Source organism: Leiobunum rupestre, chromosome 7 (assembly GCF_980474605.1).
Source record: "Leiobunum rupestre chromosome 7, qqLeiRupe1.1.hap1, whole genome shotgun sequence".
NCBI classification, from domain to species: domain Eukaryota; kingdom Metazoa; phylum Arthropoda; class Arachnida; order Opiliones; family Sclerosomatidae; genus Leiobunum; species Leiobunum rupestre.
The window spans coordinates 37,474,617-37,499,049 of record NC_143390.1 but is presented as its reverse complement, the minus strand read 5'-3'; the positions used below and the strand labels follow the sequence as shown (position 1 = coordinate 37,499,049).

General features: G+C 34.7%; 6 protein-coding genes across 17 annotated transcripts; 3 read left to right on the top strand and 3 right to left on the bottom strand.

Annotated features, from left to right (window-relative positions):
* Positions 1–453: 453 nt before the first annotated feature.
* LOC149936170 (cyclin-dependent kinase 20-like) lies at positions 454–2,528 on the top strand. 5 transcript variants are annotated; one of them, XM_090154402.1, is made up of 10 exons: positions 454–509; positions 665–982; positions 1,050–1,086; positions 1,139–1,327; positions 1,388–1,509; positions 1,563–1,625; positions 1,675–1,726; positions 1,786–1,857; positions 2,094–2,249; positions 2,310–2,528. In XM_090154402.1, exons 2-10 carry the CDS (start codon positions 831–833, stop codon positions 2,367–2,369), a joined length of 903 nt encoding a protein of 300 aa, XP_090010528.1. In that variant the 5' UTR covers positions 454–509; positions 665–830; the 3' UTR covers positions 2,370–2,528. The 5 variants fall into 5 exon arrangements, 4 of the variants coding, with proteins under 4 accessions (XP_090010528.1, XP_090010526.1, XP_090010527.1 ...); XM_090154400.1 differs by lacking the exon at positions 454–509 and having other exon boundaries at positions 570–710; positions 773–982; XM_090154401.1 differs by lacking the exon at positions 454–509 and having other exon boundaries at positions 570–710; positions 764–982.
* Positions 2,368–4,875, bottom strand: sll (adenosine 3'-phospho 5'-phosphosulfate transporter 1). Of its 3 annotated transcripts, none has more exons than XM_090154398.1 (5): positions 4,683–4,875; positions 4,319–4,346; positions 4,098–4,249; positions 3,430–4,036; positions 2,368–3,222 (listed from the first exon to the last, which is right to left on the bottom strand). In XM_090154398.1, the coding sequence occupies exons 3-5, from the start codon at positions 4,225–4,227 to the stop codon at positions 2,730–2,732; spliced, it is 1,230 nt and encodes a 409-aa protein (XP_090010524.1). In that variant the 5' UTR covers positions 4,228–4,249; positions 4,319–4,346; positions 4,683–4,875; the 3' UTR covers positions 2,368–2,729. The 3 variants fall into 3 exon arrangements, with proteins under 3 accessions (XP_090010524.1, XP_090010523.1, XP_090010525.1); XM_090154397.1 differs by lacking the exon at positions 4,683–4,875 and adding an exon at positions 4,413–4,673; XM_090154399.1 differs by lacking the exon at positions 4,319–4,346.
* Positions 4,578–6,702, top strand: mldr (mitochondrial ribonuclease P catalytic subunit). The gene is made up of 5 exons (XM_090154396.1): positions 4,578–4,660; positions 4,731–5,657; positions 5,725–5,986; positions 6,042–6,181; positions 6,240–6,702. Exons 2-5 carry the CDS (start codon positions 4,765–4,767, stop codon positions 6,550–6,552), a joined length of 1,608 nt encoding a protein of 535 aa, XP_090010522.1. The 5' UTR covers positions 4,578–4,660; positions 4,731–4,764; the 3' UTR covers positions 6,553–6,702.
* Spred (Sprouty-related protein with EVH-1 domain) lies at positions 6,626–13,068 on the bottom strand. 2 transcript variants are annotated; one of them, XM_090154395.1, is made up of 5 exons: positions 12,651–13,068; positions 9,323–9,680; positions 9,092–9,260; positions 8,763–8,824; positions 6,626–8,697 (listed from the first exon to the last, which is right to left on the bottom strand). In XM_090154395.1, exons 1-5 carry the CDS (start codon positions 12,671–12,673, stop codon positions 7,510–7,512), a joined length of 1,800 nt encoding a protein of 599 aa, XP_090010521.1. In that variant the 5' UTR covers positions 12,674–13,068; the 3' UTR covers positions 6,626–7,509. The 2 variants fall into 2 exon arrangements, with proteins under 2 accessions (XP_090010521.1, XP_090010520.1); XM_090154394.1 differs by lacking the exon at positions 12,651–13,068 and adding an exon at positions 9,968–10,123.
* Positions 13,069–13,636: 568 nt separating this feature from the next.
* On the top strand, positions 13,637–14,898 carry Enoph (enolase-phosphatase E1). The gene is made up of 6 exons (XM_090180841.1): positions 13,637–13,814; positions 13,895–13,996; positions 14,069–14,262; positions 14,326–14,458; positions 14,524–14,647; positions 14,716–14,898. The coding sequence occupies exons 1-6, from the start codon at positions 13,734–13,736 to the stop codon at positions 14,841–14,843; spliced, it is 762 nt and encodes a 253-aa protein (XP_090036967.1). The 5' UTR covers positions 13,637–13,733; the 3' UTR covers positions 14,844–14,898.
* Klc (kinesin light chain) lies at positions 14,849–24,395 on the bottom strand. Of its 5 annotated transcripts, none has more exons than XM_090180833.1 (12): positions 21,782–22,474; positions 21,211–21,406; positions 20,876–21,145; positions 20,722–20,818; positions 20,432–20,660; positions 20,174–20,384; positions 19,819–20,092; positions 19,512–19,738; positions 19,183–19,455; positions 16,280–16,449; positions 15,873–15,915; positions 14,849–15,813 (listed from the first exon to the last, which is right to left on the bottom strand). In XM_090180833.1, the coding sequence occupies exons 1-12, from the start codon at positions 21,808–21,810 to the stop codon at positions 15,742–15,744; spliced, it is 2,091 nt and encodes a 696-aa protein (XP_090036959.1). In that variant the 5' UTR covers positions 21,811–22,474; the 3' UTR covers positions 14,849–15,741. The 5 variants fall into 5 exon arrangements, with proteins under 5 accessions (XP_090036959.1, XP_090036963.1, XP_090036960.1 ...); XM_090180837.1 differs by having other exon boundaries at positions 20,174–20,363; positions 21,782–22,472; XM_090180834.1 differs by lacking the exon at positions 21,782–22,474 and adding an exon at positions 24,272–24,395 and having other exon boundaries at positions 20,174–20,363; positions 20,722–21,145.
* Positions 24,396–24,433: the final 38 nt, after the last annotated feature.

The window sequence follows — 24,433 nt, the reverse complement described above, 5'->3', positions numbered from 1 at the left end:
AAACGGCATTTTCAACAAAGACTTGAGCGGAGCGAGCTGAAAATCCAGTGGTTAATTAGGCTTAGATTAATTAAACCCAAGTAGAGAAAGAAAAGCGAGAGAAATAATTTAGTTTACCAAAGATTACTGTTTATTTGGTAAAGATAAAACAAAATCGAAAATATCTGTACACAGCTATTGCTTATCTTATTTGAAACTTGGCCTATGTAGTAATACCGCAAAGGATCTTAAGCCTTTCAAGTTCTGTTTTTTTTTTTGGCAGATAATCCACTCTTATTGTTAATTTTTAAAAGGCGCGCAATATTAAAACCCGGGTTCCGACGGACAGCAATCCTTTTCTCTCGAGTCGCTTTCCGAAGCTCCCCTTTTCCTTTCCCCCAATGCGCGAAGGACAGCCAACTTTCCTGGCAAGTTTCCACAGTGAGAGCTACGCTCAATTATTAACCGGAAGTTTTGAAGCGAAAGAAACAGATTTCAGAGGTCGAGATATTTTTAAAGCCTCCTGGAAGGTACAATTTCTATTCCCTTTCTACATTTTCTTTAGCCAAACGCAGAGCTCTAACTCTGTGGGAGAAAGCAAGGGGGAAGGGGCGTAGAAAGAGGGCAAGGAGTAGACTAGGGCCCACTACTGTCAATGAGCCGCTTATTATCAATGATATTTCAGAGTAATGTAATTGAAAGGAAGCCGCGACAAGTTTTCAATAAAAACTGTACGAAAACATTATCCAAATTATTCTTTATTTGAACCATATGAAAAATATAGTTTTTACAGGACGACCTTCGATTTTACCATTTTAATTTTTATATTAATATATAAATTAAATGAAAAAATGGACGATTATATAGTGGATCACTGTATTGGTGAAGGGATACACGGTATCGTTCTAAAATGCAAGCAGAAAAGCAACAGCAAAACTGTTGCTATAAAAAAAATTCGGATTAAAAACTTTGACATGAAAGGATTACAACCAGCAACTTTTCAGTAAGAGAAATATTTGAAAGATTCAATGTCAAAACCTTTTATCTCTTTCCTTACATAAAATTTGCAGGGAATTCAAGACCTTAGAAGAAATTGAACATGAAAATGTATAAAAAAAATAAATAAATAAAAAAAATACTAATATAAATTATTTAACAGGTGGTTAGTTTACTCTCAGTATTTCCACATGGTTCTTGCCTATGTTTGGTGATGGAATATGTTCCAAAAGACCTGTCATCTCTAATTTTTGATTCAAAATGGGACGTGACGATAAATTGCATTAAAAAAATATTTATTATGCTGTTGCATGGACTTAAATACTGTCACAATAAAGGAATAGTTCATAGAGTATAGAAATTATAAAGTATAGCGCCTACGCTTATACTGAAAAGATGTTTCAATTTACAGGATTTAAAACCAGCAAATTTGTTGCTGACACATGATGGGGTTTTAAAAATAGGTGACTTTAGCCAAGCCAGACTATTTGATAAAAATTCAAACAGAGAATACAGTCACCAAGTGGCAACTAGGTTCATCAATTTAAATATATTTTAATTGTTACTAAATTATTTTTCTTTACTAGATGGTATAGAGCCCCAGAATTACTGTATGGTAGCCAAGATTATGACCAAGAAGTTGATATATGGTAAGTTAATAAAAAGGAAATTAGCATATCAATAAATATGTTGTTAAAGGGCTGCTGGCTGCATTTTGGCAGAACTATATAATAGGTTCCCACTTTTCAGAGTGAGTAAAAAAAATTATTCATGGCAAATTGGTTGTAAATTAAAATATTAAAATTTTAGGGGGATAACGACATTGAACAATTGTTTCAAGTATTACAAATTTTAGGAACACCAACAGAAGATACATGGCCTGTAATACTTTTAATCTATAATTGCCTACCTGATAGTTATGTTTTTATTCATATATTTTTAATTTAACTTGAGGACCAATAGCTTTAAGCTAATGTTGATATCCTCAATAAAGATGCTTTTATTATTATTAATAAGAGATGTTAACCTTATCCCCCTCTCTATAACTGTCAGGCGAAAAATCAAAACCACAACAATATATTGTGTAATTACAATATTTTCTATTTAACTTGTTATAGGGCGTTTCAGAATTACCAGACTACAGAAAAATTACTTTTCCATTATATGAAAGGCAAAATTTAAGTAACCTGATACCAGATGCCGATGAACTAACTATAAACTTAATGGACAAGCTAATAAATTACCCACCTAGTAAAAGAATAACTGCATCACAAGTATGATAATAATAATAATAATTATTATAATACAGTTTTCAGATAATAATTTTTTTTAAGGCGCTACAACATGATTATTTTTTTACTGAACCATTGCCAGGGTTAAACATTCATTTCTAAAATGACATCTTTTAAAGCGTTATTTGGGTATTGTAACCAAAATTAGTGGATTTACCACCAGGGCAAACAAGTTCTTTGAACAATGTTTTTTTATTTTACAGTACATGTACATGATTCAATATATTGCATTTAAATCTATAATAAATTTGTTCAGGAACACTAAAATTATTAAAAAAATAAAATTGAGATTCATTTTAATTACAGTAATGCATCAGGAATTGACCAACCCATTTTAAAATCATTTTAAAACCAATTAAAATATTTTGAATAAAACACTGGCTTTTAAATTTTTGTTCCTTTTCAAGGTTGATTAAATCCAATAATTTAACTTTCATAAAACCAGTGGAAAGAAAAAATGTATCATTTAAAACCTTTCTTCTTTAAATAAATGCGTAAAAAAACAGCGACAAAAACCAATGAAATGCCACAGAAGCCCAAAAGACTTATATTATGCCCAAAAATTAACCACGATAGTAGGATGGCAACTGCCTGTCTAACAGTCATTATTATCACAAAAACAACTGGTCCAAACTGAGATATTGTATAAAAAATAAACAACTGACCCAATGCAGAACATATGGAGAGGGCGAAGCAATCAAAGAAAAAATTTGGAAAGGTGAAGGAGAATGCTAATGATCTCTGAAATCCTCCTTGTTGTAACAGAGAAACTGAAGTTAAAATGCAGGAAAACAGATTGACTCCGCACATCATCTGAATAGATGACATTTTATACACAGAAAAGAGCTGACTTTGCCAATTTGACGTGAAACTGTCGAATACCATGTATCCAATTAAAATTATGATGCCAGAAATTGTGGTTTGTTTACTGTCTATTTCAGCACCACCAGAAGTCCTAGGGGGTTTAAAAATAAATAAACAATACTTTGCAACAATTTAAAAAGAACTGGTAAGCATTTCCAAAGACAGATTTTGTTCCAGGTATGGTGATCTACCATATCTTATCACCTCAACGTCCCATTCTCTAAAATGAATTATATAATCATGTAAGACCTACGGACAATGCTTGCCAGTCCCTGGATTATATAAAAAAAGAACTAACTTTGACAGAAAGAATATAGTCATTCCCACTGATATAGTAGCAGCAGTGGCATATTCGTAATTTGCAAATGTCTTCTTAGAAACAATTTTCCCCATGAGCATTACGGGTATAATTTTCGATGTTTTGGCTAGGACTTGGGTTGGAAAACTAATGTATTTCAGAGCTTCGTATTGGCACCAACTACTCATGATATTACTAAAGGAGCAATAAGAGTATTTATACAAGGGTGCACAATGACGAGGTTGTTGTGCTTGGTAGAATAATAATGGCATCAATAATAAATAAAGCCCTGAAAATACAAATGCCAACACCCTATTGACAAAAACTAGAAATTGGGAGTCTGTGAATTTGTGTTGGTTTCCATGATAATCCGTGTAATCTTTAGTCATAATTTTCTCCTGTAAAATACCCCATGTCAAATAAGAAAATTGAAGCCCGCAGAAACAGAAGATCAGAAGCCCAGTTTCGTGTAGTTGACTTTGGGTTGAAGTATGAGATTTATGGTTTTCCGTAATTGCTTCTCCCAACTCCAATAAATTTGGTTTAGATAATGGCTCTTCCCCCTCGATGCACATGCGAATGCATTTTTGCACACACATACTCTGCCCTACATATAGAATAAATGTTTTACAAGAGATAAGGAGAAACCTAGTGATTTAAACCCATACCTTCATAATGGTGCTTGTATTTCTTTAAAAAATAAATTAAAAGTCCACCGGGTATAAGCACAGTACCATAACCAAGAAGGTTATAAAATAGAAGGTACAACCACCACTCTTCTTTCTCCGTAGGAACCATTAATTAATATTTCTTAATAAATCTGTAAAGAAAAAATTATCAGCCTGAAAATTCTGATAAAAAAAGAATAAAATTTCAATGTTACAATTACAATCAAATAGGACCAAAATCCCCTAATTCTGTAATTCAGGAAAAAAATATTACACTTGACATATTTAAGTCATTCAACCTTTCAAAAAAATAACCTAAATTTGAAATGCCATAAGAAAAAATATTTTCCTTAAGCGGGTAGTGCACTGGCGGATAGTGATTCTGTTTCATCAAAAGTAAATAGACAAAATCATTTCTTTCGTGTTTCTAAAAGCTAAAAGTGGGAGACGTTAAAAAAAAAGGGGGGGGGGGGGAGCGGGAAGTTATCTTCACGCGCTTAGGACAAAGGCTTGGGATTTAACAATAAAGTGGAAAGACTGAAAGGAGACAACAAATTTTCATGGTAAAGTTTTATGAATACCTACCAAATCGAAGTATCAAATATATCTAAACATATTTTATCTCGGTATTAGTACGATTTTACCGCTATTGGAAATCGAGGTCAAAATGAAACGAAGTAGATCATTTTCCCCATTTGCTGCTTTCCATATTTTCCCTCTACTAAAGCAAACGTCATCTTTTCGTTTCCAAGAGAGAGAGATTACAAGGGTCATGACCTGTAGAACAAATAAGATACCATCAGAAGATTCAAAATATTCCCTTCAGCAATTAAGAAAATCAAATATTGAACTTTACACAAAGGAATTATTTAAAATGAAGCTTGAACCAATGCAAAATGACTTAAAGAATCATAACTGGGACAAAATATTGGAAAACGGTGCCAAATTGTGGAAAAAAGAAACTTTCCAAACCCTGTTAATGAACTACTTTTTTCATACCAATGATTTTCATTCGGCTAAAGCATACCTAGGCCATTTAAAATTACAATCAATGCCTAATGCTATGGTTTTAGCTAATTATGTAGCTATTTGTGGCAAAAACCATTCTCAAAAAGAAATGTTGGATCATTTAGAACAAATACCAAAGCACTGTTTCATAGACCAGGAGTTAAATAAATTAGTTGTAATGGGGCTGTCACAGTCACAGCAATGGGAAAAAGCGTGGCCTATGCTAAAACTATACAAGGAATTTCACAAAAAATGCAACTCTGCTATATGGAATTGCTTGGCCACTGGGGCTTTTAAAAGTGGAGATATAGCCAAAGGAATTAATTTATTACAAGAACTTTATGAAGATAAAATATCACCCTCAGAACTTTCCATTGTAGCTTGGATAGAAGCCATTCCTCAAACCACTAATCAATCGTTAAAATTAAATCATCTGGATCAATTTTTTGCAATTATGAGGAAACATGAAGAGCTCCTTTCATTGGAGAACATTGAAAGTTTAAAGTCTATGTTGGAAAAGCATTTTAACTTTAGCAGTAGCCTAGTTAAAATGTAAAAGCTAAAAATTTCTTAATTTCAGAAGGTGATTTTGATAATACCAACGTCTATTTTTTTATAGAAACCCAACAAGCAAAAACTGCCCCATTTGCAATGAAAAACTAGAAACATTAAACATGACGGAGAATCAATTTAAGCTACTGAGAGTAGAAATGGAGAAAAAACTTCTCAGGGGCGAAGATATTTATCTCAACTCAAACCCAGACGAAATAAACAAATTTAGAAAATTCCTAGATGAGGCGAGACCTTATAATTTAGTTGTAGATGGACTTAATGTTGCCTACAGAATAGGGTCAAAAAATAAAAAAGAAATGGCTGCCCAGGTTTTATTTTAAAATGTAAAATACATTAATATGTTACTAACCACAACTTTTATAGTTGCTGAATGTTTTGAAGTACCTTCGGTTCTTCAAAAAAGAAGAAATCCTCTTGTTAGGAAGGAAACACATGTTGAAATGGCCCAAGGATATCTTATTTCAAATTCAGAAAGTGTCACAGGTCTACTTGACAGCAAACTTGTTAGTTAGTTTTTGCGAAAGCTCATTAGCGGTGTGCTTATTTTGACATTATTTACAGGTCTGAGGATGATCCTTATCTACTTCTTGCGGCTATTTCCGGTGGCCCAAATACAAATTTCCTTTCGGGTGATCTAATGAGAAACCACTCCTATAAATTTCACACTGATGACTCCGTACAAGCGTTGTTTAACTTATGGAAAAAAACTCACCAAGTTTTTTACGAGATAAACAATAGTGGTTTGAAGACTATCGGACCCATTTTTGTCTCTGATAGATGCCAAGGGAAGCTCAAAACTGGTTTTCACATACCTTCCTCAGAAGTAGATCCTCAAACTCATTCTCAAATATGGCTTTGTCTAAAAACAATATAATTTTACACAAATTAGGATTTCAATAAATTTTAACATATAATCCCAAGTCTGATCAGTTAAATAAAGACCAAAATCCAATTACGTAGAAAGGTTTTTAATCTTTCATTTTTATGTAAAACAGAATAAACATCTATTTGATTTGATCATGTTGACCTGGGGGATTTTTTAGGGTGTATCTTTTTTTAAATTCTTTAATATCCTTCCCTTTTCTTTTATATTATTGTTTATATACAATGTACAAAAATTTGGCTTTTTAGTGATTTTAATGTTTACTTTCGCTTGGCTTTTCCCAGTTTCACACTCAAAAATTCTCAAAAGAAAAACCAACAACTAAAGTTTAAATATCAAGAATCTTGTCTACCAATATGACAACTGTAAGAACAGATGCTTGATATTCTTCAGAGATATTTAGTGTAAATAAAAAGTCAAACATAAGCCGAGTAAGTTTTAAATAAGCAAAGGAAACTGGGTTTCACAAATACAAAACCATGAAGCCATTTGATGCCTTTTCATGATTTTTCTTAATATCTTTGGATTTTCCTAGCGCTTAATTATTTTTTGTTTACTTTAAACAAAATTACTTCTCTATAGATCAAGAAAACATTTAAAAATATTATTTCCAATTATTAGATTAAACGTTATGTAGTTTCACCTACTCAAGCTTTATAATTTTTGTTGTACAACAATGGGCGCAATATAATGCAGTTTGATTTGACACTACTAGCCTGTTTGTAGTTTCAAAATACAAACTGGCAGTTAAGAGAAACTACCAAGCTATAGTTTCTCAAATTTTACCTTCAAATGCTTATTTTAAAGCCAGTTTGGCGAGTTAAAATCTGCGCAAATAAATTTCAATCACAGAAAGACCAGTCAAGATCTGCTAAGAAAATTTTCGCAAGCAAATTTTTTTTAATTCCAGCAGAAAATTAATATATCTTCTCTAAAATATTTAGATAACTAGCCACTGAAGCTTTGTTGATGCCTGCCCCCACATACACCGCACTGTACGGCGCACCTATGGCACGCTTTAAATGGCAGATAGCACCATAAACAGGGTACAAATAAGGACAAAAGAGCCATAGAAGCCCATCGACGCCAGCAATGATCGTCGGATCCGTTACAAGAACAAGGATGTTGATCAAAGTCCCCTTCCGCGTCAGACATACAATGGTAGAGCATGCACTGAGCACACGAAATACACGTAGCTGCGTTGATACAAGCTAAAACTCCATCTGGAGCATATTCGCAACTACCTCGTCCGTTATTATCCTTCTCATACATTTCTAGACAATGTCGACATTGAGCCCTTCCACTCGATGACCTGGCACCGCTAGATGAGCCATGGTGTCCCGGAGCCATGAGATTTTGAATTCCATGTCGACCAAAATAGTCCTTTTTTCTTTTGCACTTTGTAGGTAAAAGTAAAGGAGGCTGTTGAGCCAGAGATAATGACGTTGTGTTACCCTGATGTAGCTGATTTTTTTTCTTTAAACTACTATGCTGTTGGGGAAGACCAGAACCAGGTAACCCTGATCCTACCCCACCTAGCTTTAACGCATCCATCACGGGATAGGAGTACTCATGCTCGCCACTATTTACGCGAGGTCCAAAAGGTCCAGTATTCTTATCCTTGGCAAACTGCACGTAGGAATAAGGCTCGCCAGATATTTCTATGCGATCCTCGGGTAATGTTTTGGCATTTTTATTGTAAACCCAAATGTCTTTGCTGCTGGAAAACGGCTGATTTATTGAGTCAGATAAAATACCGCTTTCTCCTCCAACTCCACCCGAAAGTACTACAGGATTGTTACCCGAATTAGTCCATTGTTCGGGAGGAGCGCTATACTGGTTACGTAGAGATCCTAAACCTTGGTTGTTGTTGCTGCCCGAAGTGTTGGAAGAACGAATGAAATGCATGCGATGTAAATGGTGGTGGTTAGCATGCGGATGAGTGTAGGGTGAAGCGCTTTGGTTTAGTACCCCACCACCAGAGGAATCCATTACTGACCCAGGAAACATAGATAGTGGATTTAGCGGATGCCTTGCTAAGGAAGCAGCTGTCACAACCACCCCGCTACCACCACCACCTCCACTGGCACTACTTGAGCCTGAAGAAGATCGAGAATCCACCGGAAGTTCCAATGTCTGTGCAAAAAACCAACAATGCACCATGAAATAAATTTAGCATCTTTAAGAGACAAATTTTTTACCATGAAGACATCATCATCACCAATATCTGTCTCATCGTGAAAGCAAGACAATTCACCAAAATCTACAGAACAATTAAAAAAATAATTAGGAAAAGGTGAAACTAAATTTCTCAGAACATAAACTAAAAACGAAATTAAAACTAATGACTAACAACGATAACACAATTAAACTTACCAAAATTTTATTAATTAAAAAATTATAAAAAAAAGTCCGGGAAAAGCGTATAAATGGTAAAAGGCTTTCATTAATATTTAAAATTCCGTTAATTACAAACTACTTATAAGCTTTCTAAATAAATTTGAGAAAGATGAGGAAAATGTATACTAGCCTTCTAATAAGTCTTCAACCGCTCTCCGAACACCCTTATCAAATGCTCTAGCATCAGCTGCAGTTTGAAAAGTGAGCCCAAACTTCTTGTCACCAGTCTTCCAGTGATGAAAGGTAGGCATCACCTTGTTATACTGAAAATCTTTCTTGATAGGACAGCTCAATACAACCTACAAATGTAGTTGTCATTTAAAACATTGGGACTAAAGACAATTTCAATTGAGCTAATTACAGAGCTGTCTGAAATTCTTTTCCCATATATTAAATATTCATGTTTCAGATTAGATTCCAAATCTTCGTCACTTCCTCCGGCATTATAAGAGGTGCCTCCACCCACGCTATTGAGAGCACTATTTCTTGTAGCACTAACTCCGTTAGTTTTCCCTGGTCCATTGGAAACAACACCCAGAGGCGCCGAGTGATGTGGTGGAGGAATCCCTGTGGAAGAGTTGTTCGATGAAGATGACGATGAGAGCAGCCTTTTCCGAACAGAGACATTACTAAGCCCACCACCTCCCATAGGTAGCCATCCACCTGTTGAATCATCTCTGGTCATGACCTGGGCACGGACACGCACCAGGTAGTTACCACTATAAACGAAGAATTTAGTATTAGCCTCACATAAATTATTAAAATACAATGTTTATAAAGGCTGAAATAAAGTGGTCAATTAATTCAACTTAATCAGTTGAAACAGTTTCATAACTATCCGGGTAATGGAAGTGATGAAGTCCCCTCCCACAAGTAAAAAATATCTTAAACCAAATCTCGCCTAGTGGTTTACCAGTTATAAAAATAAACCATCTTTACTCGCGTATAAAAATACCAATTAATTAAATCTTAACAACTAAACGTTGAACAAAGAAAAAAAAATCACCTAATCATAAATTTGGAAGATTTTAAAAGTTCGTGATCTTGCATGTTGAACATGTAAATACAACTTTATTGGAACTCATTGACACACAAAATAGACTTAACTGCAAACCCTATTTCCAGGATGTGAGATGCGGTACTTTCCACCCATCTACAACCAGGTTCATTTAGGAGGTTAGGGAGCAAAAAGCTTGCGACAAGCTAAGAGGGGGATGGAGAGGAGAAATAGGCGACCACGCAGTGGGCGAAACTACGCGCCCCCCCCCCCCTCTCGTCTCTCATCTGTTTCTTTAGAGCGGTTTCTTTCTCAAAGTTTCTATCCCCCACTTCGGTTTAAAAAAAAAAAGCCCATCCCTACACCAAGGAGGATGTCTACAATGTACTCTACACCCACAATCTGGTTTCCTCCTCTCTCACCAACCATATGCTCAGAAAGCCGCCAGGCTTCCTCCCAGAAAATGATATGTCTATACTCTTCCTTAAAGTAACGCAAGCTGGCCGAGAAAAGAGCGGAAGTTGGGAGAGGCAACGGGCTTTTTTTAGGCAAATGAATGCTATTTTCCTAAATAGAAAGCGAATTTCCTCGGTAAAATAGGGCTTTAGCTTTTCCATAAATATATACACTTCCTGCTAAAAGTAGGAATATTCTAAACTCTTAAGCAGAAGGACGATTTCATTTAAACGAATTAAAAAAAAACTAGCTTAAATACACCAGCTTCACTTAGCCGAAACTATTCGCGTGTCTAATTTGGTTCATTTTCAACCGCGACGTTTCCGCTAATGGCCAAAGTTTTCGCCTTTTCCATTTTAGGAAATTGGAAAGAAACGCTGGTGGGTTAACAAAACTTTTCAATAACGACGATTACGTGCACAAGGACAATTAAATATGGTTAACTTCTATGCGGTTTTATGATAAGATTTATTACGTTCATAGTTGTTCTTCGAAATTAAGATTGCATGTACCCATGATCTGCCCAATAAATCCTCGTGTTCTAACCGACATTGCAATCAGAATAAAGTTTATCAGTCAAAGCCACCAGGTAGAGTTTCACATCGTTGGCCTATTAAAGGGAGTATATTCTAAATTGAAAAATCGTCCTTTAACACGCGCTACGACCAATTAACGCCACTAGAGCCAGTAATTTAGCTTCTAAGAAATCTGGTCGAAGAAATGGTAAACTATTATACTCCGCTCAAAGAATGCTATCTGGTGGCGGGCAGGGGCGGACCGTTAAATTCGGGGACCCTGGACTAACACTGTTTGCGGCCTATCCAATTAACTCAAGTTTGAGGGTATCAGATGCATTTTGCAGGGTAAATAAAAAATTTCATGTTACTTAAATTTATTTATTTTTATGACCGTGAAGGGGCCATTTGATTGAACGGGGCTGCAGCCCATAAAGACCATGCCTAAATCCACCCCTGAATTGGCGGGAGATCTTAAGCCTCTCCCCACATTGTCCAAATCATTATTTCGCCCATGCTCCCCATAACAACAACAATAAATCAATTTATTAACAAAACTAACTACCCATAGGGGTGAGACAAAAGTAATTTATGTTATCTTCGTAAAAAGGCACCGGCACAATGACCGATATTTATTTTGTTTCATAGTAAAAGTGTCCTCAAAACCGGTTACTTCGTTCTTGAAATAAAAATTAACTATTCCCCCTTCCTTCCCAACTGTCAATACATCATAGGCCTTATGGGCTTTCAAGATGGTTTGGAAAAAACTAGATTGACTAAACCTTTGAACACATTTAACAAATAGAAAGATGGTAGGCCAGCTTCATTTCCTCAAATATTAATCATGACATTGACCTTCCCAAACACAAAATAATCCCTGTTTTATTGAATCCAAGATAAATACACTGGGACCAACCACTCAATAGCCCTTGTTTACAGATGACGAAATTATTAACTCTTGATAATGGTACCATGGGGGTTATGGAAACCTGGGTCGATTTTTTTATTATTAAATTTTTTTTTAAACGCTTGTGCACAAGGCCAATTTGTTGTCTTTGATTTTTATTGGGAATATGTCCCTGTATTATCGGTCACCAGTCTATAACAGAAATCTTCAATGTAGGACAAAAACCTATTCCCTTAATTTATTTATTTTTACATACACAGTGTATAATACATTGGTTAAAGCTATTCGTTCCTTGAAACGTGTTAATATTCTACAGCATTTAAAAAACTGATTATTTATCTCGATTAAATTTTACAAGAAAATTGTCAAAATTAAAAATTCCGAATGGCCTACGGCGGGCCTCCTTCCTTGACGCGCACCGCTGCCTGAGAAAAGCGCGATTCATTCATAACGAGTGAACACAGTCGTCCATTGAACGGAATTCGTTCCCCACCTTCTTATCCCCCCACCAAAATGCGACTTCCCTTCGGGTCCCATTTTTGGTCTACACACTTTTAACAGCATAAAATCTAGGCCTAACGATATGTTTGTTCGAAAGCAAACTTAAATCAAAGAACAATATTTTACAGGAAAATCTAGTTATAATTTATCCTAAACAAAATATCAAAAAGAATCGCATCATATCCACGCTAAATTATATCCTAGCTTGGCTAATTCACGCAAAAGTGATACCTAAGCCTTGGCTGCGATATTATCAATGACTTTTTTTTTAACTTTTAGGATAATCGAGGTTAGGAATAAAAATGGTACTCACTCATCGTAGCTACCTTCGGTCATTTTCTCTGCGTGGAAACCCCATTATTTATTATTAATAACTTCATGTGAAACGGTTTAAATGTCGGGAATAAAGGCTCCCGAGCCCTGAGTTTTCTCGCTCTACGGCCATCCACCATCAAAACTGATAAACACACAGGAAATGAAGCCGAATACCTCCTATGGACGTAAAATCACTCCGACGACTAAAAGTAGTTCAGTACTTAAACTAATGAAATGTTCGTAAAATTGCGTTATATACCAGTAAAAAGGAAAAAAAACATAATCAAACTTAATTTCTTATAAGATATTGAGCTGTACTTATTTTGTACTAACTTTGGAAATTTAAGCGCGCTTTGCGGATGAATACGTATTAAATCGCTTTCCACGGCTTTTACTTCAATCGAGAATGGGCCATTGAGTAAAATCCCATTCTACGCGATATAGTAGGAGTCTATGCAATAAATTTATGAACTACATCCTATATTTCATGTACCGAAAATTATTAGCCTAGACATTGCCGAAATTTCTACACGAAATTCGCTTTAATAAATTTCACAATGAAAAATATTTTTTGAACTTTAAAATATTTTTGAAATTTTAGCGCGGAAAAATATATTTCTTTACCAAATAAGGATTTTTCGACTTTACTAAAAATTAAGGAAATTATTTAATATTTTTGCTTCAAAAACTTCAAAAACCTTATGCACTTTTCATAAGAGGATAATAATAATAATGTTATTATCCTCTTACGACTACAAGTAACGCTTTAACCATGGGCCAATATGATGAAATCTTTTATTGGCCCATGCTTTAACGATAGTAATGGATTCGTTTAATTGATCGATGAGAAAGTTTGTTTGTAAAAGTTAGTTTTTTTCTAGCTATACTAATGCCATCTAAAAGAAAAACATTTCATTTAAGCCCAAATATTGTATAAAGGAATAGATGGCGCTATCTTTAAAATTTGCAATTTATGACGATTCTCGCAATTTCACTCCATGCGCAACCTTTAACCGTGAAAAACCGGGTAATATTTAAATATAATAAATTTAATAGAACTTAAAAGCTTTATAAAGAATAGATGGAAGACCAAAACAAGGAGAAAATACTCGCCTTTTTATTAGATATTGAAGGAACCACAACTCCAATATCATTTGTTAAGGTAGGCTTAGGCTTAATTAAGTTTTGTTAGGGAAGCAATAAATGCTACATTGCAATACGTTATTTCCATTAATTTTGTAGGATATTTTATTTCCTTACGCAAGAACGCATCTTAAGCAATATCTTGTTAGCAACTGGAATGAGAAACAGTTACAAGAAGATATTGCACTTTTGAGAAAACAGGTAAAGTAAACCAGACATTTTGGGATTTGCAGAGTACATATTGAAATCTCTGTAGAAAATTTATGCTTACAGAGTATAGAAGATTTTGAAAAAGGGGAGTCAGTAGAAGGTATTCCTTATGAAGATGGACCAAATATAGACCTTTTAAAAAGGGTAGAACAATATGTTTTATGGCAAATGGAAGGAGACCGTAAGACAACATCACTTAAACAACTTCAAGGTCATATTTGGAGGCAAGGATATGCAGATGGTAGTTTAAAGGCCCAGTAAGAAAAAGAAGAGTTTTAATTTTAAACAGTCAAACAGTTACACAAACTCCTATATTGCAGGGTTTTTGATGATGTTAAACCAGCCATCGAACAGTGGAGAAGGGAAGGAAGGAAAGTTTACATTTACTCTTCTGGAAGTGTTGAGGCTCAAATGTTATTGTTCGGTCATACTAATTACGGAGACCTCTTACCAGTATAAATGCCATGTGTGGTGATATAAAGTGTTAAAAATAAAACCCACAAGCTATTCTCTTTCAGTTAATTAATGGATACTTCGATACCAAAATTGGTGCCAAAACCAGTCCCGAAAGTTATAGGAATATTTTAGATGAAGTAAATATAAACCCAAACCAAGTTCTATTTCTAACGGACATTCCAGCTGGTAATATAACAGTTACTTAAAATTAATACCTTGGAATTACATAAGAGTATTATTTTAAATATTTTTAGAGGCTAGTGCGGCGGAGGGATCAGGTTTAAGGACAAAGATAATATTACGTGAAGGAAACTCACCTTTAAGTGATGATGAATTAAAAAGATTCCAAACTGTTCCTACATTCTCAAACATTGAAGAATAACTGTATTGCGTGAAATAGTCTTTTCTTTAATGTTTAATTAAAGTTTCTTTCATCACTCGATTGTATTCTTTACATTTTTTTTGCATGCTCAGCAAAAGTAACAAAGAAATTAGACTTTCTGAACAAAAAATAATTTTTCACAAAAGCAATATTATTCAATAAATTATATTAAGTATATAGAAAAGATAAACCAAAATTGTTTTCAACCTCAACCTTATGAATGTCCAAAACAACCATTAATTTCTTTATACTAAGAATAAATAAAATTTTCATAAGAAACATTTTCATTTGTAAACCTTAGATTTACATCATCAACAATATCTGGAATGTACTGCTCTTAAAATTAAATTTTAAAAATAATATTGATGTAAAAGAAATTGACTAGTAAAAAAACATCTCTAGCTGAAGTTTTTGCCCCAATTGAAAACAATACTGAATCATGCAAAAACTTTTTTAACCACAAAAATAAATAAATGGTCTCAGAGGAGTTTGCCCAATATGCAAAGTTATTGGGGGAAGTTATCCAAACGCCTTCACAATAAGACCTCAAATATAAAACCTACACTCATCTTTGATTAAGAGAGGAGGTTTTCTGCACTTTGAATGATTAATATCTAAATAATAAGAGAATTCAATTGTTTTCACAATAATTCCAATAATAACCAAGTTAAGTCTTTCATATTGGGGGTGGCCAGACTGCAAATTTTGTCAATGTTTATCTCTATACTAAAAACTTGCACAGATATTTAAGTTTCTATACAGGGGACCTTAAAATATCCCCTAAGTAGTCTTATAAAATTTAAACAAACAAATTAATTGTTTGTTAATTGTATTTTAAAAACTAATTTGCAATAACTGTAACATTTAAAAACCTATTTTAGGAAAGGGCAAAAATTTGCTATGGAAATGGTGTGCGAAGCTGATCAGAGCTGGTAGTTCTTGGGCGCATGCCCACCAAGTTGCTACGAGACTGAAATAACGTAAATATTTTTTACAACGTGAAAAACACCTAAAATTGGCTTAGTTTACCTGTTCTTGATTAAGCATCGACATTGAACTGGCTCGTTTCATTCTAGAATAGAATATTTATCAATGATGATGACTTTTTTCACTTAAAATATTAATACTACCCCAACCTATAAACTAAGGAAAAAAACCAAACCATGCGAAAAAATCATACAAAACAAATTAAAATTTAAAATTGTGTTTTTGAATAAAAACAAGCATTGATAACTGTTAAATATTATTATAACAACTGAAAATTTAAAAATAAATAACAATAGAAGGAAAAGTTTCTATTAAGGGAATAACCTTTATCAATGCTCGTTTATGATTTACTGTTTCTCTATACCACACTCTCTATTCACATTGCGCGTTTGCAAAGTTTTTCACACACACATCATTCGTATCTGGACTATAACTCGCTTGTATTTTACCTTGCCAAATTTTCCAAACTGGCTCTGCTTAACATAGCCGCAGAATTTTCTTCTTTGCCTTTTAAACGCGTGAGCAGTTTCGCACTGCTTCTCCTGATGGAAGCCCGCAACTTGCCAAGCGAGCCACTACGTTTCAACTTGCCACTCGATCCGTTGGTTAACTGGAGTTGCTGATTAAGTTAAAAACCCAGGGCAAAGTGGGCAATTATATGGTGATTTAGGAAATTAGGATATTAGGTTAAAATTGGCAAGAGGTGGAAAAAATAAATGGTTTTTAAAAGTGTTAAGAGAGAGATAGAGATAGAGGAAAATTTAAGGAAATATGGATGGAAGAGGACAAAAGCAACCATTATATTGTAGCATCCTCTTCTAGCCCAGCCACCCACACCACAGTTTTGAGCGCAAGCATGTACAGAGAACATATTCCCTAAACTTATTGTTTTTATCTCCAACAGATAGTTTTATAGTAGCTCATTATGCTTAAAAATAAATATATTTCTACTATTCTGTATTTGGAGACTATATTTTTAATTTAAGCTATAAACTACTATACCACATCCAAAATTTGATAACTATAGAGCCAACAAAAATAATGTACAACCAAGAATGGTTTTAGGTGTAAATACTAAATCCGTTCTTAGTACAAGTTTATAAAACCATTAAAAACAAATGTGTATATTATCAGTCACGTGAAATTTTATTTCCAGGCGAAAGCAAAATAACTAAGAAAACAAACTTCTTTTAAAAAAATATTTTCGCTTTCTCGTTAAATCTGTCATTTATTCCATTTACCCCTACTTAGAAATTAAAAAGTATTTTATTTAGATCGAATATGTTGGAGTATTTCTATAAAAAATATTGTTCAAGTTTGAAAATTTAAACTAATATAAGCTAGGAGTAAGCGCTATGATATGGAAATTATTCCCAACAGACGGCATTTTAGTTTAAAAAAATCTATACATCTATAAAGCTACTTTTGTAAGTACACTAAACTCTTCAAAAATTAATTTCTTGCTTAAAAAATTCAAAAACAAGAGTCCAAAGCTATTCTTTTGGAAATAATTATCACAGTATATTCTCATAGGAATTATTTTTTAAAAAGCTTATTTTTTAAATTAAACTTTTCATTCGCAAAATTCATCCTGACACTTTGTTCTTTAACTGACAATTGCAAATAAGGCAAATAATTTATCAAATTAAGATGATTTGCAGTAAAAACAAAAAAAAAACCACTGATTTGAAAATGAAAAGTTTTGACAGTTTTAAAAATGCCCTGTTTCGTAGTTCTCATGTACATAAAATATGAATATGCCAGATTCGTTTTCTGTCCAGAAACATTACTTTCGCAGTGACTTTTTATCAGAAAAGACTTTGTTTACAGTGCACTGTATAAAATTCTTTCTTTCACAATACCCCCAAACAAATATATTAAAAAACTTAATACTTTCATACAAAAAGAAAATAATTTATATAGTAATTTTCGTAAATACGATTTGTGACAAAACACTCTGAAATGCCTCAATTTTCTTCCCCCTTTTCTTTCCTCCCATTTTAAAGCAATTGTATATATTTGAAAAAATTGCAATAAAAAAAGTTGTGATTCAATATCAAATTTTACAAAATTTAAATTTGGGGGTACGATTTTGGTACTATTAAAAAAATCCACATATTCTTCACCAGCGATACTAAAGACTTAAACTGAAATCTCACGCAATAAGAGTCTCATACCAGTCCAGTGAAACTTACAAAATAAACTGCGGTATGCGATTTTGTTTTATCAAGTTTTATCTCTTACATTTTATAGAATAACTTTAATATTTAAATTTAAGATGAAATCTAAAATATACCAAATTTTCCTATTTATAAAAAAAAATTTATGACTTGTTTACCAAGAGATGGATTAAACATTTTGGTTGGAACTCATATTTGGGGAACTAGGTGGAGGGGTATGAAGTCCAAGGGCATGGAATAGTTTAGATTTGAGACCAGTAGAGTTGGTTCCAGAATTTCTTGACAATGGACTGAAATTGACGCCAGAGGAGCCAGTCGCAGAAGAATTGCTGTTTTCTTGAAGGGTTCTCTGTACATAACTAAGGGTGGCTGAGGAAGAAGACAGGCCAACTGGGGACTGATCTCACGCACAGACAAATACCCACGCACACATTTTTACAGGAGTCACACGCGCAGTTTAATTTTTTTTGTTTGTGTAGTAAATTAACACAAAATAGAAATAATTGCAGAAAACAATATGAAAAATAAAACAAAAGGAAAAATAAAGAATGTAAGAAAAACTGAAAACAATAAGTACGAAGGAAAGAAAATAAAGTATTACAGATTTGAAGTTAATCAATTATTCAAATTAAATTTCAAATTTGCAATATGAATTACCATAAAAAAAAGAAACAAAAAGTGAGCAACTAAACAAAAATTAATATATATATATTGGATTTACAACTTTTACATTTAAGACCCAATGAAGTTTGTAAATAAATACTTATTTGTTAAATTTCTTTTAAACATTACAGGCTATGGTCAAAAGGGGGAAGAAAATTGGTCCTAAAACATTTCAAAATCATCTCTATAACTTTACAACTGGCACACAAAATTTAAAAAAACTGTTAAATGGACCCTAAATACCATCTTGTTAAAATTTAAGAAAAAAGGAACTATTCTTTAAAATGAGATTCTAGAATCATTTTTCTTTTGCCAAATTTTACTTGATAGGGTTTGGATTCTCCTTTTCATTACAGAGAAAAAGGAGGGCAACCGAATTAAAAATTTCGCAATGTTACCCTAACTGCTATTTATTATTTTATAAATATAATATGATATAACCATAAAATTATCACAATACAGATACAATGAAACAAGTCGAAATAAAAAAAAAACGTTTATGCACTCACATCTTCGGCATATTCCCCTCCAGCTGGTGCATTTTTGTCCATTCCCAAACTATCCAAAGACTCCCTGGATCCTCGACGACTCCCTTCTTTGGATGAAGCCGAAGGTCGCCTCCTTCCAGCGTTACTCAAGGCCGTGTTGCTACCAATGGAATCTCCACTACGCGTCATTGAGGCGGAAAAATCAGCGCCTAGATAAAGAGCAGCTGAGGCCTTGTTGCTACCTCCCGTGCCAACATTGGCACCACCTGCGCCTTGCCTAACAGCTTCTATAGCCTGGGGAAGACTTATTATTGTAATGGTCTTTATGAACAACAGTAAATCTAACTAACTTCTTTCCTAGCTCTTAATGCGCAGTCTTCTAGCGTTTCAGCTGCTTCATATTTGCCTTGTCTTCGGTAAAGGGCTCCCAAATTTTTAAGGGTTGTTGCGACTGTAGGGCTGTCGACTTTGGCAGCTTTATGCCAACCTCCATATTCCCCATAAGGCGCATTGTCTTTTTGTTTATTTTTATTTTCTTCCCTTTCTTCTGCTACTTGCCAAATAGGTTTGTTATCACCTGAAAAATAACGATCCAAATTAACTAATTTTGATACAATGTATGATTTAGAATAACAGCTTAATGCGAAAAGAGCTTACCGTCAATAGAACCAAACTCCCGTTCGTGGGCTCGCGTCAGAACTTGTTTGTATAATATTTCAGCCTCTTTGTATTTGCCCTGTTTTAAATAGGCAGAAGCTAAGTTGTTTTTGGTCTTGGCTACGTTAGGATCATCGGGCCCCAAAAACTTTTCATAGATTTCCAAGGCTCTTTGGTAATACCTCTCAACCTCCTCGTACTTTCCTTGGTTTTGACACAGAAGTGCAAGGTTGTTTAGCTGTTTTGCCACGTCAGGGTGTTCTTTACCCAATACCTGATAACCAAAATTAATGCTTATATAAGACAACGAGAACTTGCATAGTAATAATAATTATAATAAACCAATTCAACCTACCCTTTCTCTAATTTCCAATGCTCTCTTACAAAGGGGCTCTGCATCTTTGTATTTTCCCCTTTTGCCGTATAACACGGCTAAATTGTTTAGCGTAGCAGCAACAGCTGGATGGTTCTCACCCAAAGTCTTTTCACGAATGGCCAAAGCGTCATTTAACAGATTGGCAGCTTCTTTGTATTTGTTTTGGTCTCTATTTAACCAATATAGGTTTCTTAAACACAAAGGCTAAATCTAAACAAGCACATGCAAAAGGCATACCTGTACACAAGAGCTAATATATTAAGCATAGTGGCTACATCAGGGTGATCGTGACCGCTGGTTTTTTCTAGGTCCTCCAAAGCTTGTTTGCAAAGAGGTACAGCAACTTCGTACCTTCCCTGAGAGGCATACTGAATAACCAAGTTATGAAGGGTACGCAGTCGGGCGGGTATTTCGTAACCAGCATTAGCTGCAGCTGCCATTTGACCAGGTGGGGTAGGAGAAAGAGCTAATGAAAAGGAAAGATTGAATTAGCTGTAAAATTATATTAATCTTAATGAAATCAATACCTTCTTGATGAGCGGAATCATCATCATCATCAGGAAAACCTAAATCTAAGGGCTGTTCAGCATCGGATTTTTTTTCTGTCACTGATTCATCCATAGTCTGGTAATTATATGGCATTTTTAGCATTTCATTTTTGAAACAATTGTCAGAAATTACTTCTCCAGAATCGTATTTCTTGAGGGTGTTCATAAATTCTAAATGCTTTTTCTCTTCTTCTAGTTGAGCCACCGACTGTTCCGATGCTTGAAGTTTTTGTTGAGTATTAGCTAGTTCATCTCGCAGCCATGCATTTTCCTGGCACAGCCTTCGTACCTGAGCTCTAAGCTTTTGTTTCTCAGCTTCAACCATTTGTAAATGGCCAGCCAGAGCCATCATCACCTGGGCCTCACCCAGTCCCAATTCTATCGATTCCAGACTTTTTCGAACCTAAACAGTTTGGGAGTTTTTTATGCTTCTTTGGTTAGGTGGATTTCTTAAGATATGATTCTTACAAGTCCAGATTTTTCTTCCATAAGCAGTCCATCACCCTTTTCTTGCTGGACTGCCCGTAAAGACGACATAAGTCCAGTGAGGATTGAACCATGCTCATTTTTCAGCGTTTCTAACCCTTGTATTACTGTTTTGGTATTGGAGATAATCTCCTCCTGTGTCATTTGAGTCATCTTACCGATCGATTCGATCTTCCTCCTGATAAAAACAATTGGACAGTCTTAATACACACTAAAACTAAAAACTATGTTTCACTCTACTCCAGCTTTGGAAAATATTCTCATAAAAACTAAACTTTGGAGACTTTTCTCTTGACTGAATTGGAGACTTAATTTCAAATAAAAATTTTACTTCTTCAGGAAGCTTTATAACAACACATGGAAAAAATAACCATTTATTTTAGGTAACAAAATTTAAAGCTCGAGAAACGCTAGAGAAATAAAACCACGCTCACTGCTTACTTTCAATATTCAGTATAATTTTCAGTAATTAAATAAAAGGACCACAGGAAATGGATAACAGTCTAAATAAGCTCCCTCAGTCAACCACTCCAGAGAGAATGATATTACTCACACTCTATAGGCCTTGATAGCTTCGGACATATTCAAAAAGCCACCACCGTTTTTTTTTATTTTATAAATAAAATCACAGAAAAATCACCGAACACGCATAAAGTTAGGGCCATTACAATTCATACTTAGGGGGATAAAATCTCGATAGCAAAGAAAAATAACGATAAATTTCGAAGACACTATGGAAGCGAAATAACCGCGAAATCGAAAATATGCAAGGAGATTGAAGACGTAGTTAGTCCTAAGAGAGAGTACTATTTCCCCTTTTGCAAAGTTTTTGAGTTATCCCTCGAAATGAGTCCGGGAATGACTATCTACATCGACGAAGTTGAGCGCAATAATCGATCGCGACACCCTACACAGGCGTGGCTTCAGAATGAAAACATGACGGCATCAGGGTACGATCGTTTTTTTTGTTGAAAAGTGAACGAGGGGATCCCCGAGGCGCATTATTACGTCGTACTTGAACTGAAATTATTCGCAACGCGTAATATTCAATGAATTACGGTAAATTTTGATAACGCCAAGATTCTTCTACCAACGCTGGAATTTCGAGTTTCGTTACCAGTCAAATTAAAGCCGAGAAAAGAAGACAGTTGTTAGAACTAGGGTACCGAGTTAGGGAAGCTACTTAATAAAATAAAATTTAGTCCGGGCTATCAAAGGCGAAGTTAGCGAAAATGGGTGGGAGGAAAGGCAAGAACGGCTGCGTACTGGTGAGGTAGATGCTCCACTGGGCCCCGGCCGCCGTCTAGTCTATAAGACGGCTTCCCGCAATACAGCAAAGGAGGAGTGGGAGGCCGCTAATCGATAAATGCAAGGTCCCTGTTTCCACCCCCACGTCTTACCCTCCCTCGAAACCTCCTTCACTGCTAAAGACACAATCAAGCAAAAAAGCACCTTTCACTAGATAAAATATTGGAAATTTGCAAATAAATCGATAATACCATTTTCCAAGACCCGAGACATTTATATAATCATCTCTATTCCCTCTACTTTTCAAGAGTAAAAGTTCTTCTTTATGGGCAAAATGACGGCAAAAAATGTTCCAGACGGTCTTTTAGCCACCCCCCCCTGGCCTGAGGGTTATAACTAAAAATAGGTGGAGGCCCCTTTTAAAATATAGGGAATCTGACCGACTGACCCATTAGAATATTACAAAGGAATTTTATGATTGGAGGGGAGGAGTGAGAAGAGGTAACAGTTTAATCGGATTAAAATGCAATTTTCCTAAACCAATTGTTCTCCAGCATCTACTGCCTTCTATATGGTAAATGTATGTATGAAAGGTTGGTTTGTACATGTGAATACAAAAAACAAACGCTTCATGGTTCCCTGACCAGCTAAATAAGACAAATGCGGAAAGCTGTGGTCACTCCTCCCAAATGTTAATAAAAAACTTCTTATGGTCTAAGTAAGCCTATACCCAGGAGGTAATTGATTAGAAAATCTGGGATACAAATTTCTAGAAAAAATTATCTATAGGGCAATTCACATTGATAAAGCAAAGAGAAGTAGTAATCAACTCAAAACTAACAATAACTCTGGGGTCAACAACATTAGCCAATAAACCAAATAGTTTAAAAATTTGAAAAATGGTATAGAAAGTAATCTAAAGTTACTCTAAAACAATTTCTTCCTATAATTATTTTGAGCTCAGAAAAGCTATTTCCAGTTTGGTCACACCTTCCTGAACACATCAAAATATATACATTTACCCACTATGTCCAAACTATAACTACCAGTACTGATTTCGCAGCTTGTTCATATTTATGTCAATCCAATATATGGCTATCAGTTCATGCAAAACTAGGTCTTTTTCTAACATTACAATATTTATACCCTTAAGCTGACAATACAATAACCAATGTAAACTAAGCAGAGTTCTTTTGTTCTTTACACACATTTGAAAGAACTTATGGATCTCGGACAGTGCAAAGCAATGGAAAGGGTTGTAGCAAATCAGCGTTGTTTAACCATAAGGAAAGTATTTCCTTAAGCTGACTGATAGGCTTTAATAGTTCACCTGCCTTAAGGCCAGTCTGCTTCAAACTTGACATTTACTGGGCATTAGCCAACAATATTTCACTAACTGCAGCAATCGGGCAGAGACTTGCTCTCACTGCCATAAAGAATTTTGTACTGGTACTTTTGGGCATATAATATTCTCATTTTGACCAGAGAAAAGTCGGTTATTTATCACACTAATTACAATTACATCGTAGCGTATACTATATACTTAAAACAATACAGACCAGCCTGTCAAAGATATCTTATATTGAGCTACAACGGATACATTTACAACAACCCAACCCCGTCATTCGTCAACGCCTTCATTATCAGTTTTAGAGCCAAGGCTTAAGAGTTTAATTTGATTTTGATTACGAGCCTTGGTTAGTGTGGACCAAATTGTATCACGAACTTTACTTTTATCGTAGGTCTATGAAAAATGGTATACCAGACGCAAAAATTAAAATATGAAATAACTTACAACTGAAAAAGAAATTCATCGAATTTACGTTGCAAAGGTGAAAATTTCACTAAAAACTACGTTCCGACGTGATAAGAAGATACAAAGGGACGCGAAGAAAAAATGGCGTTACCAAAACGTCGATTTCCGACGCGGCTAGACGAAATCAAGGAAAAAATCACG